Below are 26,460 nucleotides of genomic sequence, written 5' to 3'. Positions count from 1 at the left end.
GGCGCATGTCTGACAACACAGTGGGGTAATTGCATGTTATATATCTGTGACTCTGCTGTCAGATCGCACAAAGGGAGAGAAAAGAACGCAGAGTGGATCGTGCACTTATGGAGCTCCTCCGTGTGCCACCTTGAATGCAGGACTCTCCCTCCTTTAATGACACACGTATTTATTTACCTATAGAAAAACAAAAATGACAGTAATTGGCACGTGGCAGAGTGCCGCGTCCTTTGTGATTCATTATGTTCCAGTGGATGTTGAGAACATGTGCAGTGCAGTGTGTGCTTTTTAAATCAAGTCTAATGCAAAGCCGGACCACGTGGTCTGTAATTAACACCTCTGCAAAAAAGACTGTGAGTCAATCCACAAAGTTGGCAGAAAGGTCACTTTTTTTTTGACAGTATAATTTGTATTTAAAGATAAAGAATAAACGGCTTAATGGATTTTTTTTTCAGCCCTCTGTCACTGACTCTGATTGTGTCTCCGCAGGTAAGGTTTGTCAAACATGCGGCTCCGGCAGCCGTCGTCACTCACTTTTTCAAAGCTTTTAGGCCAAAGCAGCTGCCTGGAAAAATGAGAGGAGAGTGATGAGATGCAGTTTAACGTATTTTACTGGGAAATGTTTGATTTTAGAATCTATTTTTTCAGGTGTGAGGTAACGTTACGACATTAAAGTGCACAAACATCTTGTGTCTCGTCTTCTGTTGACCCAAAACCACAAACATGTCACAAAAAACTACACATTTCATTGGAAAGAAGGTATATATTTGAAGACAAGTTTTGTTGGATAGTCCGGTGTAAAGTCAGGTGTCATCTCTAGAACCAAACACCAAAAATGAAACAAAAATCCTGTACCTAATCCATTAAACACACCTGCAAACTCCGTATTCCGGACTTTAATATGATTAAGGTGATTTATGAACTCAATGGGCTTCTCCCGCTCTCATTATTCCTCATAAACGTGCAGATTCCTCGACGGGAACGTGCTGGAGATCAACAAGGAGTTCCAGCCGCACCTCGGCGAGGGCGGCCGCGTCACCGAGATCCGCTCCCCGGACATCGTGGCCAGCGTGAAGAAGGCGGCTCAGGCCGTGGGCTACACCGAGGGCGCTCTCCTGGCTCTGGCCATCATCATCATCCTCTGCTGCATCCCTGCCATCCTCATCGTCATGGTCTCGTACAAACAGTGAGTAACTCTGTCGCCTCGGTGATGATCAGCGGCTCCTGTGATCGATGAATCATCTTTAGCTGGTTGTCACGGGCGCTAAGAGGGAAATGTATTTTAATTAGTCGGACCATTATCTGGTTAGATGCTGTGTTACTTCAGCTTTAGTGAAATGTTTGTACTCTGTTTGAACGTTTGGTCTGTGTGGAACAACATCGTCTTTTTCTATGACCAGTGCTGATCTTTAGGGTCAGTCGATTTTTCTTCTTTTCTTTTTTTGCCTTCATCTGATGACATATTTTTGGCTGAGATGGGGCAATAGTAGCGCAGTGGTAGAGCGAGTCTTCTTTCAAGTTGAAGGGTTCGATTCCCAGCTCCCATGCGCGTGGACAGCACATGTGCAAACTGACTTTACGTCCAACCAGTAGTTGGCGTATTAAGCCCCGCCCACCAAGCAGAAAAAACATCAGATGAAGTAGTCGCCAAGGATAGTCATCTGAGCTTCGACCTGGCGACCCTCTAACCGACTGACTGAGGGAGCTGTAGCATCGTTCTCTTCTTTTTTGGTAGGAATGTGTCCTGTTCCCTGCGTCCAGACTTGTACCGCCACCCGATGGTGAAGGTGCAAGTCCGTGGAGGTATACTAGGGCCTTTAACCCTGTTGTGTAAGGCACATTTGAGTGGTCATCAAGACTAGAAAACTGCTATATAAATACAAACCATTTAAGACTTATGAAATTTCAACAAATTAGAAAAATACCCCATAACTAAAATCATAAATAAATGAAACTCCACAAACATCATGTGGAAAACTGTATTTTAGGGGGCGTACACATGAAAAACAACTTCTGCTAAAGTTCTTTTATCCACATGGAACTAACATAACAGAAATAGACACTGATGATGTCATAGCCCCGCCTCTCTCTTGCATTTGCTGTCGCCATCTTCATCGTCATCGTCTTCTTGTATTTGGAGTTTTTTGGTCTCTGTGCTAACTTTCATTCTCTCTGTGTTTCTGTGATCTTATACACTGTAATAATGTACTTATTTTTAATGCTCGACGTCACTACAGCACCACTCACAGGCCTGGCATGTGTACTACAGCGTTTAGAGCCGTTTTGGAGGGTTTCGTGTAGATGAAGACATTTCCTACAACGACTCTGTGTTCATGACAAAGATAAAATAAGATCGTCTGGGGACGTTTCTGAGTCCGTGTGTGAATATGAAGCCCGAGATAAAGTGAGAGCACACGTCGTGCTTGTTTGCTTGTGTTTTTTCTTCCTGCTCTGCGCTCCTCTTTATCTCTGTGTCTCTCCCTCATCAGACATGCCGACTGGCCTTATCGTCCGTGCTCACGCCGCATGAAAGCCGATTAATTACCACTTATTTGTGTCAAATATCCTCCGCCAATTGTGACCGTCACAGCGAGTCTCCGCACTACTTAATCACCTCGGCCCCGACTGACTCTCTGCACTGTTCTCACATTTAAAGCACTGCCGTTCGGTTCACATGAGGTCAGTGAACTCTTCCACCCCGGTACGAGTCGGGCTCTCATCATGTTCATCATGTTCTCATGTTCCGTAAACAGCGATGTTTATCCGCGGCAGATTGACAGAGTGGACGTCTTTATGCAAATGCGGCGACCGAATGTCGGCGGTGACATCAGCCCCGCGCGCAAACTGTCAAAACAGATGGCGCTCTGTTGTTTGTTGGTGGCGACGTGACTTTGCTTAAAGGAAATTTAATGATTTAGGGGAAGAAAAAATTATTTCCCCCCTTAATTTGGGAATGAATATTTAAAAGGAGAATCGGTGTATTCATGTGGAATAATTGAATTTTTTGTTGCCGTTGTTGTTGTTGTGAATAAGTAATGGTGATATGAAGTGTAGAAGATTCACTTAAGGAGAAAAAGCAACAGCTGCTTTTGCGTGTAGCCCTGCAGTCACTGTGTGTGTGTGTGTGTGTGTGTGTTTCCTAATTTGCATAGAAATTGGAGAAAACATGTACATTTATTTTTCACCCATTTCCCCAGTCTGGCGTTTAAAAACACAACAATAATGCATCCGCGTGTTTAACTGAAACCTATTTGTATTAAACTCATCCTTGCATTAACGTTGTGTTATTATGCAATTATACATGTTTACATGTGTCTTCTCTGTCTTTGTCTCTCCTCCTCCCCGCTGCATCACAATTCATCACCAGGTTCAAAGAGTAAGTAATTAAACCTCTTCATGTTATCTTCATGTTTTATTTTGCATTAACTGTCTGTGAATATGTTTAATTTCACTGTTGTGGGCTGTTAAGATATAGTTTTATACACAACTAAAGTCTGGTAGATATCATGACATAAATATCTGACCAAATTAAAAAAAGTAGTTTCATGATTAGTGAGAATATTTGGGTATTCATGGGTATACTGTACACGTGCACCTAATTACAGTATTTTTTTAGGCAGTTTCCATTTGGTTTTACGTTCTACTGTCCGTCTCATATATTTAATGAATGTGTGTGACCTCTTCAGTCTTTCTGATCGGCCGTAAATTTGCAGTGAAAATGCACAGGCAGAAAGTACAGTGCCGCACTGATAGGGGGCAGTGCTGAGCCCCATAGGCACAATGGTAACAGGTGCAAGTCGCTGTGTGCTCTTCTTCTACAACAGAGGGTGGTTTTTACCATTTCAATTTAAAAAAATCTAATTTGACCTTATCCTAATAGATATTCTTCGTTTTTTTTTCCTATCATATTGTTGAACAGTATGGAATTTATTAAAGCATAATTAAAAGCTTTTAAAGCAGCTAAATGTTTCAATTAAGGTCACAATTGTACGAGTGATAAAATTGTGTATCACAGCAAAGGGTTCATGTTTCATTGATCTCTTGAGTTTAGACGTGAAACAAATGCACGTCCACTCCTTTTCAAAGTCAAAAGTGCAGCAAACGTTGCTGATTCGTAAGATTCGAGACGCCGTTGAAGAAGTCTGAGATGGATGTCACTGTCACGAGCCGGTGTTGCAGACATATGTCTCCATTCCCGAGCCATATTGTCGACAACAGCTTGAGTGACTGTATTTAAAATTATTTGTCAATGCCTTGAGCTTGTTTTGTTTTGATTTAAATAATCCCATTGAGACTAAGAGCCTCGTTTTCCGGGGAGACGGGATTAAGGCGGGCGGCAGCCGGAATAAAACACCAGACGACAGAAAACAACAAAAAGCAAAAAAAAAAAGATTCCTCTTCTTTTGAAGAATCCAAATTCACAGCGAGTTCAACGAGAAGCACTGACAGCTTCACAAATCTGCCTCCAGCAATTATCAGACTTTGAAAAAGGGAACTTTTTCAAAGTATCAGGGTCAACTCCGTCAAGAGCTGTGGACAAATCGATAAAGAGGGGGATGTATAATGTTGCCTCCTGTCAAGTGTAACAGAAATGTCATCTTACCCACTCGGAACATTGCTGCAGTAATGCTGATAAAAAAAAATCACAGTACTGTTTCAAAATTCCTTTTAAACCAGTATTTTCTGATCTTAAGCATCCAGAAAGTCTTTATGCATGCACATGTGAAGAATAGATATTTATTTCTCTTCAGACGTGACCAAGCATCTTTATATTCACTCCCAGTTACTGCTCGTCTTGCCTTGTTTTGTCTTATCTTTCAAAAACAAACAAACACACACACATATTTAATTCATGGCAGTAACTTCATGCATAAGTGATGGTGTCTGTCTGACATCTGCTCACTTTTTAACCAGCACACTGTCCTCGAAAGCAACGAGTCAATTCTTCACCAAATGTAGAGAAAAAGCTAAGATTCAGTCGTATTTTTAATCTTGTGATAAATCAGATTCTGATTTATCTGAATATGTTTTTTTGATCGTTAATGTTTGCGTTTTGTGCGCAGGCGGCAGGCAGAATGTGCCAAAACGGCCAGGATTCAGATGGCGCTGCCGCCGGGAGGGAAAGCGCCCCCTGCAGGCGCTCCCACCGCCAACCTCTACGAAGAGCTGGGCGACAGCAGCATGTGAGTGAACCCCGACCCTGTATTATCTGCCTCTTTCATTACATAGAGCTCTGGTTACCGAGGCTTCGGAAAACCAGTGAAGAAGTCTGTGAACTCAGTGATGGGTTAAGTTTGGAAGAATTTATTGAAAACAGCTCCGTAGTGAGACATCAGACAGGAGCAGCTCGCCAGGGTTGATACAGACACTGTTTATTTGTCTGTCTACGACCTTAACGTAGTTCATTAAAAGTGTCTCTGTAACGATGTGCTCTCGGCTCCACCAGCAACTCCGGTCAGACGGGGGTCAGTTTTGATTTCTGTGGAGACAACCTTGAATAGAGTGGAGCTTCTCCGTCTAATCATCTCTCCCTTCAACGAGAGTTTCATAAACAGGCGTCTAAGTGTGAAACTACATGTAACCTGTCACTTGAATTTATTAGAATTTAATCAGAAGAAAATGCTGGGGATTAGACATTTCATTAAAAAACATCCCGTGGAGATAATAAGGGTCAGATCTATTCTGATCTTTGTGAATTAATAAAATCTACACGGTGAACTCAGACGACTCGGCGACAGCAGAAGTGTTGCCTGCCAGCATGGTGGAGTAAAACAAATGAGTTACGGAGACACCTGGGGCTCTTCAGGTCACTTTAAGTCTAACTTAAGTCTGACTCTGTCTTTCTGCATTAGTGGATCTCGCTCCTCATTGGCTTTCAAATTTCTGCCAAACACCAACACTCTGCAACTGTGCACTGACTTTAACTTATGTGTGCATTCATTTTAGTTCTAATTTGACTGCTTTTTGCATTTTTTGCAAGACCTTCTCTCACGGTAAGATTGAGTTGACAAGTTTGCCACATACTGCATTCTACTGGAAATATACTTTCTGGTTGAATTCCTCTTGGTGCGTGCAAAAAAAGTGCTATACCTTTTTTGGGAATATTACATTTAAACCTTAAATTACAGTACAGTAGTGTTGTAGTGTTAGTCTTGATTTTATTGTAATAACCAATTAATAGCTTGGTAATAACAATGAAAAATGCAGTATTTATCAATTACATTACCTCATAATGAAGCTGTAGCATGGTATCACTGTGATATTATCTCCTTACTATTAACATACAACATAACAAGCTGGCGTTTACATTAAAATGATGACCATACTTTTACCGTATTGTCAGTGTAAATGTTGCCATTAAAACTATACTGCTGCTGTAAAAAGGTGGGCATGGGACACAGATGTTGACCAACTCTCAGCGCAGAAGCGTTTGACTTTGTAGCTGGAGAGAAGCTCCCTGGAGGATTTGTGCCGTGGCGTTTATTTAGGGGTCATTTTGTGGAGCTTTCTTGTCCTATAAACCAACAAAACCAATAAAAACACTTTGCAGCAGCCGCTCCAAAAGAAAACGTGTGCATAATAAAATCTCGTCTTTGACACAAGAAAAGTCCAGTTTTCGTGTGCATGGCAACAAATTGTTATTTTTTTCCTCTCAGTTTGCAAAAACACGGCGTGTACCTGCCCTCGTGGTCACGCCTCCTCCTCCCTGACTCCCCTCTTACATTAACACCTCGTCTGTTTCACACTGTTCTTACCATCTGTCTGTGTCACTCTTCTCCATCATCTCTATCCCCCGCCCCCCCCCCCATCTCTCTGGATTCAGACTGCAGTAAGTAATCCCAAAACACACCAGCTCCATGAATATAATCACTACTGCTTCCAAAAATAGCACACACTTTGTTTCCCCTCTGGCTTTTTTTCTTTTTGCTGAGCATATGCTTTTACTGTAGATATACGGGCATCGACATAACCTTTAATTAAAAACCCTTAACCCTGTCGTCTTTAACCTTTGGATGTAAATACATTTTAATTAGTATTATCTTTTTTTTTTTTTTGAAAACCAATTTATTCCCATGTGAGTTTGTAGTTTTCTCCTCTTTACCCCGTCGCCTTAATACCTTCATGTCTCTCAGTGTTGCCTCCCTGTGACGTTCTTATCTGTCCCATACCTTTGGACATAATCAAATTTCTACTGTTTCAATATTTGATCTCATCACATTGTTATTCTTCAGAGTGGAGCAGTCTCAGACCTGCCTCTGCAAGGTCCTGGAAATACTTTTGGTCAAGTTTAAAGCCTTAAATCAGATTTACAAGATGAGTCACTGCCGTAAAACGTGTGTTTTGCAACAAAATAAATAAAGGTTTGAAAAGGAAGGAACTTAATTTTGAAAGATCCTTCACATCCCACAGTACACTCTTATACACAGTATACAGTCGTTGGGTGGAATCCACATATCTGGAAAATTCTCTCTGACCCAACGAAAAATAAAACTTGTACTAAAGTTTAATGTAGCGTAGCATAGCCTCCTTTTAAATTGTGTTGTCTGCCAGCCTTGCAGCTTCAAGGGAAGTGAAGGAACTACATTACTGCATCCAGTGACAGTGAATCCAGTGAAATAATGGCTTCTAAATCTTATACTTTATTATTCTCTGTTCTTAAATGAAATCGTAGCCGACACGATTTTCACGTTTATGCTAAATATAACAGTGAATATATAAATATGATGTATTACTATATCTGAGGGAAAACCCTCCTGTATGATAAAGACGTGTGCCTTCAATGGGAGTTGATCACATCCTTTCACAGTCTCATGTTAAGTCAAGTACAATTTCGGTGCAGAAAATGAATAGGGTTTCTATTCAACTGCTATACTCTGAAGAATACGCTGAAGACTGAAGGTTATGTCGAGTTATTTAAAATCATTAAGTTGTTGAGCTTGTTATTGAACGTTACAGCACTAGAGTTTGGTTTAGATGCAGGCGCAGAACACCGCTGCTTTCACCTCGCCTTACCCTTTTTTTTGCTTCGCTCGCTCTTAAACCATCAATCTTCTACTTGTTTCAAGTCTATTTCTTTTTTCCTTTTTTCACCCTCACCTTTCATCGCGGCAGGGCTAAAAAGTCTCTCACTGAGGAGGCCGACCACCAGAGGATTTTTAACTCCTTTGCCTGTCGCGCCGTTGCAGCCCTCGGCAACGGAGAGCTGCGCGTCAACTTGCCCCGGTCGGAGAGCAACGTGACCTTTCTCTCCGACTGCAACCCGCGAACCACGCACAACCCCGTCTACGACGACAACAGTGCCCCCTGCAGTCCTCATGGCTGTGAGCGAGGGGTGAGTCCTCGGGGAAAAAGGCTTTTCTCCTTTTCTCCCTCCTACTCAGCTGAGTCAGTGCCGGCTCGTATTCACGAAGGGCTGCAGAGTTACCCTGTGCCAAGGAGACACGCGCTCATGGACCAGGCCGACTGGGAGCAGCAGATACTCAGGGGGATGAGAATCAGGAGTTCAGACGCACTTGACATGAGTGGCAGCACGGAGACCAAGTTATCAGTGAGAGAGCAGGCCAAGCATTTTGAGCAACAGGCCCAGCAGGAACAAAGCCTCAAGCAGAACAGAGAGTCCCACTGCTCCCTCTCCTCTATCCTTCTCAGAGACAGAGACAGCAACGAAACGCTGGAGCTGACCCCGGAGACCCTGCTCTCCATCATGGATTACTCCTACAGCCCCACATCAGTCGGTAGAGACGGGCCCCCCGGCTTTGGAGAGGAGTCGTGGCCCCAACAACCGACTCCACCCGTCCTCAGGAGGTTCAGCACCAGCATCTCCAGCTACATGGCAGCACAGCCCTGTCAGATCACCGTGGAGATCATACCCGACCCGCCGGAAATCCCTGCGCCTCCTCCTCCTCCTCCTCCACAACAGCCACAACCTCCTCAAACATCTCCTCCCTCCAGTCCACCACCTTCTCCAGCTCCAGCCTCCTCGCTTCCTAAACCACAACCTTCACCTCCGTCCCCTCCTCCTCCTCCTCCTCCTCCTGAACACAAACCACGTGCTCCACTTCCTCCTGACCATAAACCACGTGCTCCGCCTCCTCCGCCTCCTCTTCCCCCTCCTCCCCCCCCTCCCCCTCCCTCACCTTCTATCAATCAGCTGTACCCCGTCCAGTTTGTCCCCACCTCTTTACCGTCCCTGTCTTCGCTTCGGCCCGTCTCGGAGCGAAAGCACCCTCGTCCCCTCGACCCCCCGCAATCCGACGTTGGGAAAAAGAAGGAGCTCAGAGGAATCCTGAAAAACCTCCAGAACCTCGCCGACATCGAGCGGTCGGTCGCCAACCTGTACAGCCAAGTGGACAAGAACTGCAAGGTGCCCACTTTTAACAAGAAGCAGGAAGTGACTGACGAGTTTGAGGATCCGCAGACGTCTGATCCGGCGCCAAAAAGGACGAACTCTTCCGTCCAAATGAATGCAAACTGTTCCGAGAGTGAAACGAGTGAAGGGAACGCGGCTGCCAAGGTTCAGCCGACGAACCCGGACGGATCAAAAAGTGCAGAACTTGATGATCACCTATCCTCTCAATTCACGATTTTGTGACTTTCTCCTTCATACTCTCATTATTTCCATTTCTACTTTTCCATGCCTGTTTCTTTTTCTTTTTCCCGTTATGTCTTCACACAAGTTGTAGGATTTTATACGAGCATGTACCAGGACAAAGAACAGTGGCTGTGAGACTGCGGCTTTCTACACGTACCTTTGTGTGAAAATGTAATTTTAGTGCCACCTGCCAAGTAATGTGCTCAGTTCAGTCACAGCGACTGTACAATCTGCTTATAAGCTTGAATTAGAACGTTAAATTGCATACGCCGGCTGATTACAGGTTCATTTGCAATGTTTAATGATCTGAAATGCAATTAGATGCAACAATATTGGGAACTATTCCCCCAGAGTTCACAGATTAGTCAGAACACCATGTGAAAATATGTGTGATATTTAAACTCATTCTAATAACATTATAATTTTATACTCAAAATTACTTACTAAGCCAATTTTTTTTTTCTTTTTCTTTTTCTTTCCTGCGGTCTGTGGGTCTGGTTTAAAGCATTAAAATGTAAGATGTTGTTGCTTCGTTGCATCAAAATTTTAAATTAGGCAAATTTTTATTAGGCTAATAATTTCCTTCAGGAGTGCATATTCTGTGAAATTCAGGAGGGATGTTGATGAAACACTTTAATAAAGTTATTGCAGTAATTTAAGCTCATATATGTAACATTTTTATTATTTTAAGGTGTCACAAATTTATGGAAAAAACATACACCGAGATATTCTGAGGTAATAACAGATCATGGACAATAAAAGCACGGACATCGATTGGATATGTAGGTGAGATTATTATTATTATTGATCAGCAATAAGGAGACAGGATTTACACAAAATAATCTGCTGTTGAATGCAGAAGATCTAGTATATTAGAATTTACTTTAGAGGTACAACAGAATTGACCAGTTGGTAAAGTCATGTGATGTCCATGAGGTCAAAATAACCACTTGTGCTACCAAATGTGCTCTCAGGGCCTCAAAGATTCAACAGAATGTGACATATACAGTAGTGCTCTGCCCAACAGAAAAAAATGGTGCCCAAACATGTGTCAGACTCTTAATTTCAGAGCATAATATTGTAAGTATTAATCGTACTTTCACATACTGAATCACAAAATAAACACAAGGACCCTGCTGCCTCTTTTGGTAAGCCTGTGTTTCCCTGGAGTGGAACGGTTCGGTTGGGTACAGCGCAGAATGCAATTGTTGGCTTTTCTGTTAGGAATAGTCCCAAAATAACCATCTCCAACTGGTCCAGTTTTGGCACCCTTCCCCTGGGGGACTTGGGGCTCGTTGTCATCACACTGATACAACGTCTCACAGCCTGCAGGGCAACAAACTTTATACAAACAGGTTGAGTTAGGATTTTGCAGGAGTGGAGGAGCAGCTACGACATGCATTCAAGGAACCGCTTATCTTTCAGGAAATTCACGTGCACTCCACCAACAAAGAGCCTTCTCCTGTACTAGGTCATAATAGAATAGAATAGAATACGAATGTGTTGCAGCAGTAGACAAATGAATACTGGAAAACCTTATAATATTTAAATAATTGGAAAAGTATCCACAGTATCCTAAATTCTGCCACTTGCTATCATCAACTTCAAATTGATCCGTTTCGTTTTGTTTTGATATTGTTTCATGAATGTTATGAAAAGAGTCTATGATACAGTTTCAGGCCCTCATACTGAAACAAACTTTCTTTGACAGGCCATGTTTTATTTGAAGATAGTGAAGTTATTGGCTCTTCAAAGTAAAAACATCTGATGGATATAACATCAGCTGTAAAAAAAAAAAATACCTTTGCTCCGGTTTCCCTCAGAGAGACTTCACACCCGCATTGAGCCGAGCTCCGGGGGACGTGTCTTTCCTACATGTCGACAAAGATCCTCACAGCACGATAAAGTAGTTGCTGCGATGTTCGACTGCACACTGGAAAAGGCTAATTAGAGAGCCAATCAATCGTTAGCCAGAGACGCTGCCTGTGGAACTGTCAGCTGCTGTTACCTTCTCCTTCCCCTTCTCCTTCCCTCCGACCTTCTGCCTCATCCATTCATCTGTCTTTCTCTTGCTCACGTCTCCTTCCTACCCCCCTAATTCTTTCCGATCCCTGGCCTCTCCTTGTTAATCTTTCCTCGTAGATCTCTGGAGATTCTATCAACTTTCTTTTTTTTTTTGCACACATTGCAATGTGGCATCTGTTCCCCTTCTCTCCCTCTTTTGCGTATGTGTGCGCTCGGGTTTCTCCGTTCCCTCCTCTCCTCCGTCTGTCTCCCACGTACCCTTCATGTGTTTTAGCCTCTGTACCTTCAGGCAAACGGTTGCGAGGATCCCTCTCTTCCAGAACAATGTAATGTTTGATTCATCGCTCATTCCCCTGATGGGCAGATCGAAGACCCGCTGATTCTGTATTCCGTGTTCACGACATGAGATCATCTCTTTTGTAAAGAGGCAAGCAGCTGACGTGCTGTGTCTTTCTCTTCCACGCAAAGTGTAGTGAGGCTTTAATGGACGGTCTCTTGTTTATTTCATTTTTCAAATTCAATTTATTGAACTCTTTTTCTCTTTTTTTTTCTGCCGTGAAGATGTTCTGGTGCAAAATAAAACACATGGGAAGGGAAATAAATTAAAATTTTACAATGTGGAATCAGAACTAAATAAAAACACAAAGCACTGACCATATGTTGCACAGAAATAAGCTGTCATCAATGATCATGCATCAAACAGTTTTTTATGATTTATATTTTTTATTATACTTCTTTTGATGAACATTCTGCTCATTTAACAGCTCTGAATAATATGTTTGGGTGATGATAACATTACTGCAAACAAAGGAATTATAATAATTAATAAATCCAGGACAAGAAAAAGAAGGAAAAAAGAAAGAATGTAGATAATGTATGACGGATGGATGGATGTTCAATAAAAAACTCCCATCTGCTCTAACACCACATTCAAAATGATGTAGAGCAACATTTTAACAATAATTACATTATACCCTCATTTAAATGATTTAATCTTTACAAAAATCCAAATGGTAACATTATAAACTGAATTAGATTAAATTGAATGTATTTATCATCCCTCACTGGGGAAATTGCTTGTTTACAGGAGGTTATAGATTCCAGTACTTGTCCTTGTTGGATGGTAGTTTGGGGTTTTGTTTACTTTCCAGACATGAGGATGATTTCAGTGTCCTTGTCTAAATCTTAATGACAAGAAAAAGACATTGTTTTTTCCCCCAAAGATGAGGAACTATAGGGCCACATGGCTGGTGTTAACAAGGGCCTTATTTGATAATGTGAAGATTTCCGGGGGCCAATGTTTTTTTTTTTTTTTTTTAAAACAGTAACATTTTACATTTCATTGTCACAATTATCATATTTAAATGGAAATGTAACCAAATCTAAGACGCGCAGGAGTGAAAACAAAATGAAAAGGAAGAATTGCCTTTCTGCATAAAGCTGTCTGTCACAGGTGGGTTTCGAACCCGGGAGCTAATGGGGTGGTGACGTGATAAATCCATAAATAACACATTATAAAACCGAAGCTGCAGGCCGCACAACATCTCACCGAGGGCTGTGATTGGCCCACGGCCTGTAGTTTGGACTCCCCTGGTGTAGTGGTTAGCACTCTTGTCTTCCTCCCACAGTCCAAAAACATGCAGAAATGGGGATTAGTAAATGGCACATTGACCTTGAGTGTGAGAGTGAATGGGTGTTTGTCTCTATATGTACCACCCCGCCAACCCTCTATGTCCCCCCCCCCCCCCCCCCGCGTCCCTAATGTGCAGGATAAAGCGGTAGAAGATGGATGAGATGATGAACTATACCTTCTCCCTCGTCCGTCCATGAGGTGTTGCCTCTGTGTTGTTATAAAATGTTGTTTTTTGTTTTTGTGGGAGCAGAATAATACGATCTCCGCCTCTTACATCACGTCCTGCAGCGAGAAACCTAGAAAGCGCGTTATTTACAGAGTCAATATGCACCATACTGTTATATATAGAAGACTCTCCCTTCTTCAGCTCCTCACATCTTGGATCTTGTAATCCAACGGCTCACCTCTCACCTCTTTTTCTACAACATTACCTCGTGTACCTGATCATGGATCATATCACCCGTCCCCTGTCTCCAAAAGTCCCCTCTTGTGCAAACGTCCCGCGGCTCCCGTCCACTGGGCCATTTGTCTTGATGTTGCATGAAGCAGCAGCAGCCGGCGGCCGAAGCAAAGAAAGGTATCCATCAGAGCTCCGCTCCCATCAGCCCCTCTGCCTGGGAGGTGTGGCCATATGCCTCTGCTGTGTCCCCTGGTCACTGCACATAATAACAGATTACAGCTCTCCAGAGGAAGCTCACACCAGTCGCTCGGCCGTATATATATCTGAGTTGTGCGAGTTGTCATTATTTATGGCCTCAGACAGGTTACAGTTGTACGCTTGTGAACCCGGAGGTGTGCGCCCGCCTGCTCCTATCACTCGCCGTATCTCATTGACTTTGTCTGAGTGCGTTGCACGTGCACCGCTCGTTTCGTCTGGAGCAGGAATTGTGTTTTATTTCTCACTAAGAGGGCGCCGTTTTCACCTGTGTACTTATCAGAGTTGTATCAGATTTGATGGAGGGTACTGTATTTGTATCCATGGATCGTGGATTTTACTTTTTTTAATCGCTTTTCCCTGTGTGCCACAGCATCAGCACCAGGAACCAGCTGGATTATATAGATTTTAGCCTTGTAAAAAAAATGCTCATGGCATAAAAAGTCATCCTGTGTAAGCATTTGATATATTAAGAGCATGTTCACCATCTTCATGAAACAGGCGTTTGTAAACCTGCTCACTCTCCTGCACCAAAGTCCATAGAGAAAATCACAAATTTTTACTGCATTTTTAGGGCACTTGTTGATCCACTTCTATGTTTTAAATGGGTTTCATTTCATATTTTGAAATCTTTAATTTGGATTAACCTAAGTGACACAAACTTACTTAATGAGGCATCAGTAGAGCAGCAGCAGTGCCTTTTTGTTCCCATGAGCTAAAAATGTAGATTTTCTTCATGGGCTTTGGTGCAGGAGATTTAGAAAAAGCCTCAAAGTGCGCAAATGAATCTCTGGCGACTTCATTAAACCTGAACTATTCCTTTAACGTTATCTCACATCATCTTTTCATCAAATTGTCAGAATATAAACTGTCGTGGGTTATGGATTGTCATATTAAAAGACTGACTTTTTTGAAAATGATGATATTTATGAGTTTGGTGCAGATTAAGAGGCCATTTCCTTTTACGTTGCTGTCGTCATAGTTACGGACGTGATTGTTACACTGGAGGAATGTCACGTCTGATCAGTGAGATTTCCAGAGATTTACTTGTGTTGTGTTGAGAGAATGGCTCACTACGACGTGATAACCAAAGCCAATGTTATTAAGAGACGCCTCCATGAATCACAATATCCTCTTCATATCTGCTCGGAGATTCCCCACAGATGTATTTGTATAAACACTTACTCATTTCAGAACCTTCCATCATCTCAACCCCGTGGATATTTGCATTTATTGTGTCGTCTTCCTGTTTGGATGTGATAACAAGAGAAAAACAACAACAACAAAAAAAGAAAAACCCGCACACACACACACAGTGTGACAGCAGTGCAGCCTCTTTAATATTGAAGTATTTCTGTAATGGAAATGCACAGTAAGTAAAAATGCAATTTTCCTCACCGGTCAGCAAAAATGTAGACGCTCTCTCGTCAGAATTAACATTTCATTTATCTAAGAGCTCATGAAATGCTGCTGTCACTCCACATTCATTATTTGTCTTGTTCTCTCTTCTCTGCGGCGCAGGCGGCGAGGCTACGGCAGGCAGGTAAGCGCTTCCCCCACCGTGATGTGCTCTTATGACATTTTGTCCCTCTCAATGCAGCTTGAGGCTGCTTTTGTCCAATTATTCTTATCTATAACCGAGTGGATGGTGTGTGTGTGTGGGGGGGGGGGAGTGCTGAATGAGATTAATATGAGATCCTGCTGATAGGACTGAGGACACTGACATTACGGTTTGGGTTTGTGTCGAGAAGTCTGCTGTTGTATTCTCAAGTGTTCCTGTCGAATGGCAGATAAGAAAAATCGAAATAAAAAATAAAATATAGCCCGCAACCAAACTAAATCACTCTCATTTTGACAAATGTGACAATTAAACTTTGTCAAAATTACAATTTCTTACTCCTCCATTGGCTGGATTAACTATTTCCTTTCTTTCCATCGATATTAATCAATAATTTAAGTGATTCCAAAACATTCTATATGGGGACCCACTTTGTAAAGATGGCAAACAACCTTCACCCTATTCCATATATACTGTACAGCCATGTCAGTAACACCTGCTATCATGTTGAATTGGTCAATGTATAACAAATAAATCTGAACTAAAATGTTGGGGACCCAAAAAAAGAACTTCCGTGACCCATCTCTGGGTCCTGACCCATTGTTTGGGAATCACTGCTGTGTTTCCATCATGGTACGGTTCAGTTTGGTACAGTACGGTATGGTTTGGAACAGTAAAGCCCTGGTTCAGGCTTGCATTTTGACTGAGAACGGTACCTTTACTTGGTGGGCGGGGCGTGTGCTGACATTTTTCTGTTGTGGGTGGAGCCAGTCGTGTTAAGTCTTGATTACGTTCCATACTGTACCAAACCGAACCGTTTCACTCGATGGAAACACGACGTAACATAGATGTTGACATAAGGGAAGTCTTTAAACTCTCCCCTGTGTTTGTGTGTCTCCTGATCTTTTCCTCCTCTCCATACCTCCCTCCTTCATCTTCCTCTTCTACTAAACTTGGGCAGCAACAGCAACTGCTGAGGCCGTCTCTTCTGAGACCTGAGGTAGAGACACTCCTGCTTTTCCTTATTCACCGACCAATGTAGCCACCGTGCACCTCCCCTGCATGCTGCTGCTCTTCTTTTCCTGTCCTACTCTGAACAAAAACTTTAAACTTTTTTTTTTTTCCCTCTCTGAAATGCAGGAACTCTCCATGGAGTCAGGTATCGACCCGGGCCAGGACTACTACGCACAGGACTACTATAATTATGACCAAGGGTGAGCAATGCATGGAATTCAGCCTGTTATCCACACTGCAGCCAAGAAAACAAAAATGAACAAAATCAGCATTGTGTTCTCTTGTAGATGACCTGAACCAAGTGATTGAGAGCATGAACTCGTCAGGAGAATGTTAACTGATGTTTAAAATCAAATGAAAAGCAGGCTTTTCGATGTATTTTTAGTTGTGCATTGACATCTGTGGCTCAGCATCTCCTGCTCAGGGCTGTTGGGAGTTGCGGGCGTGTGGAGGAAGTTCAGAATAAAAGGATAAAAGAGTTACTTCTGCTGCCCCTTCAGCTTCACACGCACCAACCAAATGTTCGCCCTTCTCTTCTCCTTCCATTTAAACCACATCAACTATACTTGCCTTCACTCTGGTACCTGAGAGCCAAAAAGTGGTTTTCCTGTGGTTTAACGGATAAGACGATGTTTGCCCATATGGTCTAAACAGGAAAAAACATGGAACTCAAAGCTGTAACAGCTTGTTATTCATTAAAAGCTCCCGCTCTGCAGCAGGTGACATGTTAGTGTACGTACCTATATTTATATAAAATCTCTTTTTTTCCTCCTCAATTAATTCCTTTGGAACTTGGCAAGTGATTTTCAGAAAGTGCAGCGACGATTTGCTCTTATTGAGAAAAAAGAGAAGTGATGAATGGGATCTGCCAGGTAGAACAGATGGAGGCTTTTGGGGTTAAAAAGGGAAAAGAATTTTCAAACATAAAAGGTGTGAATGGATATGACAGGCCGTGTGATTACTGGTTGAAACTGCTCTATGCCAGTTCGGAGCATATTGACTGTCACTGTACAGGAGCAGTCACTGGCTCTACAGCTTTAACCCTTTAACATCTAACCCTCAAAATGTCCGTCTGGACTTTTTTTGCTTAATTTAACCGTAAAAGGACCAAAACATGTTCTGTAACTAAGTGCTTTTGTCCATTTTTCCAGAAGAACTTTCAATATCTGGCAGTTATTTACAATCTACTGCATGTTAAAATATGTTAATGATTTAAAATGAGGAAAAACAAAAACACTTATTTAGAAAAACACTGCAATTGTAAATTATGGAAGAGCATTAGGGCCAAAAATTGAAAGAAAGAAAAAAAATAAATGAAACAGCATGAATTCTGAGAAAATAGGTCAGAATTCTGACTTAAATTCCCATTCTGTATTCATGCTGTTTTATTTAATTTTTTTACCCTAATACTCCTCATTAGTAAATCAACAAACTGTGCATGTTAAATTTGAAATTAGTCAGTATGAAACGTAATTACAATAATGTTTTTTGTGCAAAAAAATGGAAACTACATTATGTACAGGTCTTCTTCCCACTCTCTCCTCTCTGGCGACAAAGGTGCAGATTCTCCGGCTTCCTGAAACAGCACGAGTGAAATTACCGTAATTACCGCACGTTGTCTTCGATGTGCACCTTCTCAGCTTTCAGAAACATTTGGGATTTTTCCGATAGCACAAACCGGCGCGTAACTACGGTAATGCAAAGTGCGCTCATGCCAACGTCAGCGATACACTCTGTGTTAAAGGCTCAATTTAACTCTTTAGACAATCAGTGGGTGATTTGTGTATCTGTGAAGGTGGATTCATGTGTCAGGGTTCATGTGGGCGGAGCCGGTCTGCAGTCACTTTGGGCGGCTCTGGACTGGAAACACAGAGGCCGTAAAGCAAGACCCATGCCTAAATAACATATAAAAGGCTAATGCTAAAGATATACATAAAACCAAGCTTCTTTTTTTTTTAAACAATTATACACTTTTACAAAGATAAGTGTTTTCAACGTCTGCCACTAAATCCTCCAAAATTGCACACACTGGAACTTTAAAAGATAATTGTTGCCTCGATGTTTTAGAGTTTTAGGTTATTAACTTTTTTCGTAACATTTAATCTCATAACTTCAATCATGCTTTCAATTTATTTTTATTTTGGAAATAGGTGAAGGTATCCCACTGTAATTCCAAAAACTGAATCATAAATATGATTTATTTATTTGACTTTTTCTCAGGTATGACATTCCTCAGTTTGGCAGTCGGAGGAGGCTGATTACTCCCATGTATGATGAATATGGAGAGGTGATCGTGGAGGACGATGGGTATTACTACAGTCCACATGGCCCTGAGGTATCACCTTTCCTCATTGTGACAATGTCAATAATGGACTAACTGGATTGTGTATTTTTTCAGTGTATCGATGAAAAAGTATGAGTGATTTTAACATTGTGGCTTTTATCATCACCAAAAGGTTTTCCAAATTTAACATGACTTGTCTTATTAAGGGCCGAGGCAGAGGCAGGGGCCGCGGCGGCGCGCGGGGTCGAGGAACTGCCAAGAGGGTTGCATTTAGAGACGGGCCGCCAGGGGATGAGATTGAACCAGCTGAGCCAGCAGAGACGGCTGAGCCTTCCAAGGCTGCCAAGAAACTGAAGTCTGTCATGAAACTCAGCAAGCTCCTGGCAGCCAGCAAGAGAACAGACAAACCATCTGATGCTGGCCCATCTCCATGGAAGAAGGCCAAAATGTTCAAGATGTTTGGTGCTGGGAAGAAGGACAAAGATTATGCCAAACTGATGTCAGCACGCCGCATCGACAGCCAGGAGAGTCTGACTGACGGACCGGCACTTACGGGACCCATCGACGGCAAGTCTGAGTCCCGCAGCCGCCTCGGAAAAGTTATGAAGAAAATCAAATTGGGCAACAAGTTGCAGCTGAGGAGGAAGTCCCAGGGCAGCGTGAGTCGCAGCTCGGTTACCGGCAGCGAGAGAGACGAGGAGGCCTCGCAGGCGGCCAGTGAGGATGAAAGGAAATCTAAAGTGTCTATTAGTGTGACAGAAAGTGAGCCAGAAGCAGAGGCGAGTGGGAGCGGCAAGGAGAAAGGCTCCGACGAGGAATCCTCAGAGAAGAGCAGTGTTGACAGAGAATATCTGAAAGTGGATCTTGACCGGGATGATGCCAACGAAAGCACTGTGGACTCGGAGGAAGAGCCTGATGAAGAACTGGGGGATTCGGATGAGGAGAGCAAGTCCAAATCGGAAGGAGACGAAACCGAGAAGGAATCTGGGTCCGACAGGGAATCTGACTCAGAGAAAGAGTCAGAGTCAGAAAAGTCGTCGGCTACAGAGAAAAAGTCTGAAACAGAGAAAGAGTCTGACTCGGAGAAAGAGTCTGAGTCTGAAAGAGAATCAGAATCAGGGACAGGCACAGCTACAGAGAAGGAAACGAGTTCAGACAGAGGTACAGGAACAGAGCGAGACTCTGATGAAGAGTCTGAAGCGGAACAGGCTTCAGGGACTACTGGGGAAAGTGGGTCATCTGCCCGCTCTTCCATGAGATCATCAGCTACTGAGGCCAGCAAGGACAGTGGCAGTGGCAGCGGCAGCAGCAGTGGTAGTGGCAGCAGCAGCGGTAGTGGTAGCGGCAGCGGTAGTGGTAGCAGAAAAACTGAAAGTCCAAGTGAGAGTGGCAGCGGTAGCGGCGCCGCGTCAGGATCAGGTTCAAGCATTAGGTCTTCACAGAGAACCAGGTCATCGGAGAAGTCCAGCGAAGAGCTCAGCGAGGCAGAGTCAGGGACGGGGACAGCCAGCGAGGCAGAGGCCGAGTCAGGGTCAGTGTCAGGGTCAGGGTCAGGGTCAGGGACTGCCAGTGAGGCAGAGTCTGCAAGTGAAGGCCTCTCATCTCGTGGGTCCAGTCAGAGGAAAACATCCGGGTCTGAGTCTGGTGGAGGCTCGTCCTCCGGCAGTCAGATGACGGATCAGAGTTCCCTGGGTAGTCAGGGGAGTTCAGCTGGCTCCAAGTCGACCAGTGGAAGCCGGCGTTCCAGAAAGTCCATCCTGAGCCGCGGATCCGAAGGCACGATCACAGAGGAGAGTGAAGTAGAGGAGGAGGAGGAGGAGGAGGAGGAAGAATCTGAGGCAGCTGAAGAGAGCAAAGAGTCGTCCAGTGAAGCCAGCGATGACGCATCATCCAGGAGGTCCAGTGTGGCATCTGGAGACCCAGGGCCTTCTGCCCCCTATGCCGGCCCCCCATATGGCACCGAAGTCAGGAGCATCACCTCTGACGAGACATACGGAGGACTGTCCCCGATCACTGAGGTAGACGAGGACGCCATCTCCTCTGACAGATCTTCAGGATCTGGAAAAACTGGGACATCAGATGCTGATTCAGAGTCTGAAGGAAATTTGACTGCCTTCTAGAGAGAGAGAGAGAGAGAGAGAGATTGTACACAGTGAAGTAAGAGAGAAAAGAATCAATTACCTTTGCATGAGAGTGAAGAAATGTTTCCTCGGCTGAGTGTTTCACACGTCCTTTTTTCCCCCCTTTAGCGAGGAAAAGCATTGATGGTTTCCTTCTGCAGCGTGTGCGGGTTTTGCTCTGTCTTACATCGTTGCCTCGCTCTCGTCTTTGATGTTTCCTGAGTGTGTCCTCGCACCTTTACTTTTTGATTCACACTCTGCTCTTCCAGTCTGCCGTGATGTTACAGTGTGATCTGTTTTTTTCTGAATCTTTTCCCTCTGATTCTGAAATAACCCATTTTCAGCAATATGTGCATGAACACCGCTTCCTATAGAAAACTAAGGTTACCCAGAATCATTTTTTTAGCCAAGCATCAATTAGTCAAGTACTAGGGGTCGACTGATTAATAATTTTTGACAATTATTTGCCTCTGATTGGACATTTTACAACGGCAAACCCTGGCGCCCCACAGCCACAGCTGCAACGGTTAAATCTACTCATTTAAAACCCACTTTTACTTAAAAGTGTGTGGACATGACTTAAAAATCAAAATGACATGAAATGAAATGGCACCCAAACTCAAAGAGTACTTGTCTGTGAAGTCAGTTTCAAACACTGACTCCAGCAGTGGTCGGCTATATTTAAGCTAACTTCACAGCAGCCTTTTCATTTCATGCTCCAAACTATTGTTATTTGATTAAAAAATCGCATTTAATCAACCTCCTGTAAAGTTGTAGTAAAATCTAAGAAGCAAACGTTGCCGCGAGTTTTCCGATGGAAGCTGTGATCTCACTGCACCTGGTGTGCGACCTCACTGTTTGTGCTTTCTGGAAAACCAAAAATGTATTCACTAGAATCCGTTCTTTCCTCCTCAGGCCGGTAGAAAGAAGCGGATTAAGCTAGTGGTAGATCGAGAGAACGAGACCACCTCTACAGGAGAGGAGAGCAGCACAGAGACACACTGGAACCGACCCCCGAACACAAATATCAACGGGAACGTCTACCTCGCACAAAACGGCACCATCGTCCGGACCAGGCGGCTTCCGCACCCAAACAACCTGAAGGTGGGCTCTCCGTGTCGCCTCGGTAAGCAGTTCAAAAAACTAGACAAGTTAGGCGTGACACATGAAGAGCCTCCCCCGGTTATTAGCATCGAGGGCTCGGGGAACAACACTGACAACGGAACAGGTACATCTGCTCCCGCCGACGTGGACGTCAACCTCAACACGCGCTCCTCCTGCGGCTCGCTGACGTCCGCTGTCAAAGAGCTGAAAAGCTTTGGGTCCAAATCCAGCATCGCCAAGGCGATGATCGACAGGAACAGCGTTGGCTCGTGTGTCGCGGGGGAGCAAGAGACTTCGGTTGATAACTTCAAGAACAGCAGGGAGACGCTGGAGAGCCACAGTGACCACACACTGTCGGACGAGGAGGAGTTATGGATGGGACCCTGGAACAATCTGCACATACCAATGACCAAACTCTGACTGACCATGCAGAAAATTTACTGTATGTCCCTTTTTTTTTTTTTTTTGTTATATTCTCACCTTTATCATGTTGTTTTTGACCATAAAAGAAACAGAAGAAGAGAAAAACATTGTGTGCCTCAACTGTATAAGCTCCAATCGCTGTCCACGACTGGTGATTACACATACTGTCAGATTTTATTTAACTACAATATGTTAGAGATGTTATTTGTTACCGAGCATAAATCACCGACAGGGCTTTAGCAGAGGGAGAGTCGGAGCTGCAAGGAAAGGAGTGCCTCAAAGAGAAATGACATTTTTTTTTTGAGTGTCTGTGTTTTTTTGCTGCCTTTTCTCAAATGTCTTCTTCCTTTTTTTATTATTATTTAATCTTGAAGCATCTGATTGTCCCTCATTTCACTACGTCGTTTAAAGTATTTACAGCGAAAATCACGGTGATTCAGAACTTGTCATTGTATAGTCTATTAAAAAAACAAAACATATTTTGCTAAAGAAAAAAAAGAGGCATTTTAATTGCATATAAGATTGTCACTGAATATTTTCCGTTGTGATCACCTGACAATGTTTTTGGAAAAAAATTTCTGGAGGAATATATATATATATGAAATTATTTTTGTCTATTTTGTATCTAACAGAGATGGAGAATCTAACATATTAAATCAAAACATAATACCCACATGACTGTCGTCACAGTATTTCAACAACAGTGGGGAATCACACCGTTAATGAGGGTTTTTATTGTCTGACACGTCGGGATACAACTGTATCGCACTCGACAATAAAGCTGTGAAGTAATTTAAATTTTATTGTGAAGCATAATTGCAGACTTCAACGGTTCCCTGTGACTTCCCTCTAACCTCAACACCAAGGTCCTTTAGCAAGCGCCGCTAACGCTAATTGCATCTCGAAGCGTGTTCGTTGTGTTCACAACAAAAAGAGGAGAAGAAGAGAATGTGAAAAATGTCTGCGTTTACAAAGAGTGGAGAGTCCTTGAACTTCATAATGGAGATGAAAGTAGAATGTGGAGGTAAAACTGTGGCGGCCGAACCCAACAGTAAGCTCATAAAAGATGCAGTTTGCGTGGAGAGCCCTGTCCGTCTGTCAGAGTGAGGGCTTCTCCGAGCACTTGGGCTTTCTCTTTAAAAAAGAGCAGCAGTGACAGGTCACCAAACACGGGGGACATGCGTCGCCACGGTGTCTCTGAAGAGCAGCGGGAAGTCTCCTGTCAAGTCTGCCATAGTGACAGTCTTCTTCTCTGAGTGCACTTTCCCATCCGTCAACACAAAGCACAATAAAAGTTGTTGTTTTTTTGTTTTTTTTTTAAGAAAAACTGGGAAACAAAATAGTGAACCATCTTGTGGTTAACTTGTGTAACTGCAAGGGACCAGGAAAGCATTTCAAATGACAGTTGAAGTGGTGGTGATTGACAGTTGGGTTTGTATTTATAAAATTATTTTTATTGGTTCGAATGTCAACTCACTAGAACTTTTGACAGCAAATACTTGGAGGATGAGTGTGGAGGATGTCCATGATGTGTTGAGGTGATAAGATGATGAAAAGCTGTGAAATAATTTAAACGTATCGCAAGTTTTGACCTGATTTTCCAAATTGTGCTAAAATAAAATACATATTCATGCTCGTTTCCATAGAATAGTATAGTAGTCGAATTGTAGGAGTTGTAGTTCACCAAGAAAAGCAGGGAATAGCACAAAAGTCCACACAGAAAAAATAATCGGGTGCAATTCAAGTAATTATTTTGTCCTTTTCCATTCATTTTTGTAGTAAGAAGAGTGATTACCACTGTCGGTAAAAGTTGCTGTGACAATTTCAATTTCCCTCGCTTTCTGTGCCAAATTCAACTTTTATCAATAAGGCAACTCGTCAACCTTCCTCAGGCAATCAGTCTTTTATTTGATATTTCAATTTGTGTTTCCATCCAGGTGTCTTTAGGCCCACCAGTTGTCTTCATTTGCTTCTTGGTCTGTCAGAGATGGACACATGAAAGATAAGATCCAGAACCAGACATTTCCAAAGAAAAAAAGGTGTCCCGCTGTCAGTCAAACTGTATGAATGGCGACCAAGTTCACAGAATTCTTTGTAGGTTCTATGGTTCACCGAGGAGCAGCAGCTGAATGCCAAAGTGAAGAAGCTTGAAACGCTCGGAGGAAAACAGGTTGAGGGTCAACCGTGTTCACAAATAAACCAGCCTGGTGTCAAAGAAAGTATCAAGGAAATATCCGTGCACTGTGCTGACAGAAAACAGGGAAATAATACTTGACAAGAAGATCTGCTCAGACAAACTGTTGTTTCCTTGTGTTTTGACCTTGCTCCAGGCTTCCTTCAAACCTGACCAGTTTTTACAACCTTCAAGCATAAATTCAGTTTTTTATCTTATTCCCTCCAGATGACGTGCTGTCCTCCAAACTCCAAATCTGAACAAATAAAACACTTTCAGTGAACTTTAAGTGGTTTATTCATCGTTGTGGTGTTGACCGCCGTAGGAGAAAAATGGGTAAGATTATTTTGAACTTTCTACCATAGATTCCAGAGCCTTCTGTGGAGAAGCTCCTCAATCATGGAACTCGCTGCCACAGCCCAGCTGCTACGCTGACTCTTGTGCCTCTGTATGAGAGCTTTCACTCTCTTAACTGTCATCTGTCACAAACTTCCACTCCATTCTCATAACTCTGTCATCTGTCATATCGCACTTCTATCTGTAGAGCTCCGATAGCCGATGTCATGCAACCATAGCAACGCCATTTTGGCAGGGAAAGACAACTCGTCTCTTCATCGGCTCTTTTCATTAAAAGTGAACATGGTGGACAGGTGATGTGAGCCAGGATGCAAGGACAGTTCAGGACCGTCCTGGACAGTCCGGGACAGGCTAACAGGAGACCGTTTGACCCGATCACCAAAGATGCTGAGAGGTAGCAGACGTGGATAGGATGGGAACCCACAGACAACGGATGCTGCTTGTAGAGTGACCTCTGCTTATCAGGTACGTGAATCACAACTCTTAGGTTAGCAGCTCACTGGTCGGCAATTAATCGGACACTTAAAGGAAATGTAACTGACAACGATCATTTTCTAGTTTTTTTCTGGATTTTGAGACACAGTACGACATTAATAAAACCTTAATTTTACTTGATATGGTAGCATTGGTAGCATTAAGCAGTAAGTTCCCCTCAAGTTTCCACTTAACTGCCAACCAGAAAGCTTTTCAACTTCACCGTCGTTACTAAGGGTGGGTCTAAATATAGACCTGTTGATATTTTGTTGTTCTTCCTAGTGCAATAAGATAATCAATACGCCAGGGCAAATGTCGGTGTTTTACTTAACAAATGAAGGCGCTCTAAAGTAAACAGTTCCTGCCAATTTCACTCGCCGGGCATCATTACTTCATGTCTCCTCAGGGTGGCACCACCAAAATGAATGAGGGGAAACTTGGGGTGGAAGTTACCTGGCCGAAGAAGAAGGGAGTTTACAGCGTGATAATGGTGGAGAAATCTACGTTAAGAGATGCTTCATCCACATTTCATATGGTATCATGAGGTACCCTCGTCTGCCTTTCCCTTGTCTCCTCTTCTTTACACCAAGTGTCCTTCTCTGTGGTCTTCTTCTTTTCCTCCTACACGGCAGCTCCATCTTCTCTCAATGAAAACCTCAGCACCTGTTACAGACTCCTGCGCTAATTCACTTAAATATCTTTTTTATTTTGACATGCTTTCATTTCGATATGTGAGCATTCTGTGGAGTAGAGCGAGGGAAAGTTTAGCAGAAAGCTGAAGTCTGGGTTTAATGTTGTCCAGTATGCTGATGCCATGCTCATGAAAACCTCCCAGAGCTGTTTAAGAGTGCGATATATTCAGTCTGTCAGGTTTTGTGAAATACTGCCCGATCTCCGTGGAGTTAGAGTGAAGTCTTAAAGCTTGAAACCAACACTGCTGCCATGAATTTTTCCTGCCAACATGGCGCCGTGAGCAGTCATGTGACTGCCGGAGCTCTATTGGTCTTCCATTGTCTTTTGTGGTTGTTGCAGTTTTTGGCGACTTTGA

At 43.1% G+C, this 26,460-nt stretch overlaps 2 protein-coding genes across 2 annotated transcripts in view; both read left to right on the top strand.

The window, feature by feature from the left end:
* LOC131474194 (protocadherin-15-like) overlaps positions 1-21,883 on the top strand; it is a 260,291-nt gene extending 238,408 nt beyond the window's left edge. The window contains exons 32-39 of the mRNA XM_058651947.1: positions 968-1,186; positions 5,064-5,183; positions 15,427-15,448; positions 16,425-16,463; positions 16,604-16,677; positions 18,698-18,812; positions 18,968-20,918; positions 21,797-21,883. Of these exons, the coding sequence (XP_058507930.1) occupies positions 968-1,186; positions 5,064-5,183; positions 15,427-15,448; positions 16,425-16,463; positions 16,604-16,677; positions 18,698-18,812; positions 18,968-20,881 (2,503 nt within the window). The 3' untranslated portion in view covers positions 20,882-20,918; positions 21,797-21,883. The remainder of the gene's footprint in view (positions 1-967; positions 1,187-5,063; positions 5,184-15,426; positions 15,449-16,424; positions 16,464-16,603; positions 16,678-18,697; positions 18,813-18,967; positions 20,919-21,796) is intronic.
* LOC131474193 (protocadherin-15-like) lies at positions 7,430-10,474 on the top strand. Its single transcript, XM_058651946.1, has one exon. It carries the CDS (start codon positions 8,450-8,452, stop codon positions 9,590-9,592), a length of 1,143 nt encoding a protein of 380 aa, XP_058507929.1. The 5' UTR covers positions 7,430-8,449; the 3' UTR covers positions 9,593-10,474.
* Positions 21,884-26,460: the final 4,577 nt, after the last annotated feature.

This window comes from Solea solea, chromosome 15, assembly GCF_958295425.1.
Source record: "Solea solea chromosome 15, fSolSol10.1, whole genome shotgun sequence".
In the NCBI taxonomy this organism is placed as follows: Eukaryota; Metazoa; Chordata; class Actinopteri; order Pleuronectiformes; family Soleidae; genus Solea; species Solea solea.
This window is presented reverse-complemented; position numbering and strand designations above follow the sequence as displayed.

Excerpts from the sequence above, each read along its gene's own strand:
- LOC131474193 (XM_058651946.1), top strand. The coding sequence starts at position 8,450 with ATGGACCAGGCCGACTGGGAGCAGCAGATACTCAGGGGGATGAGAATC.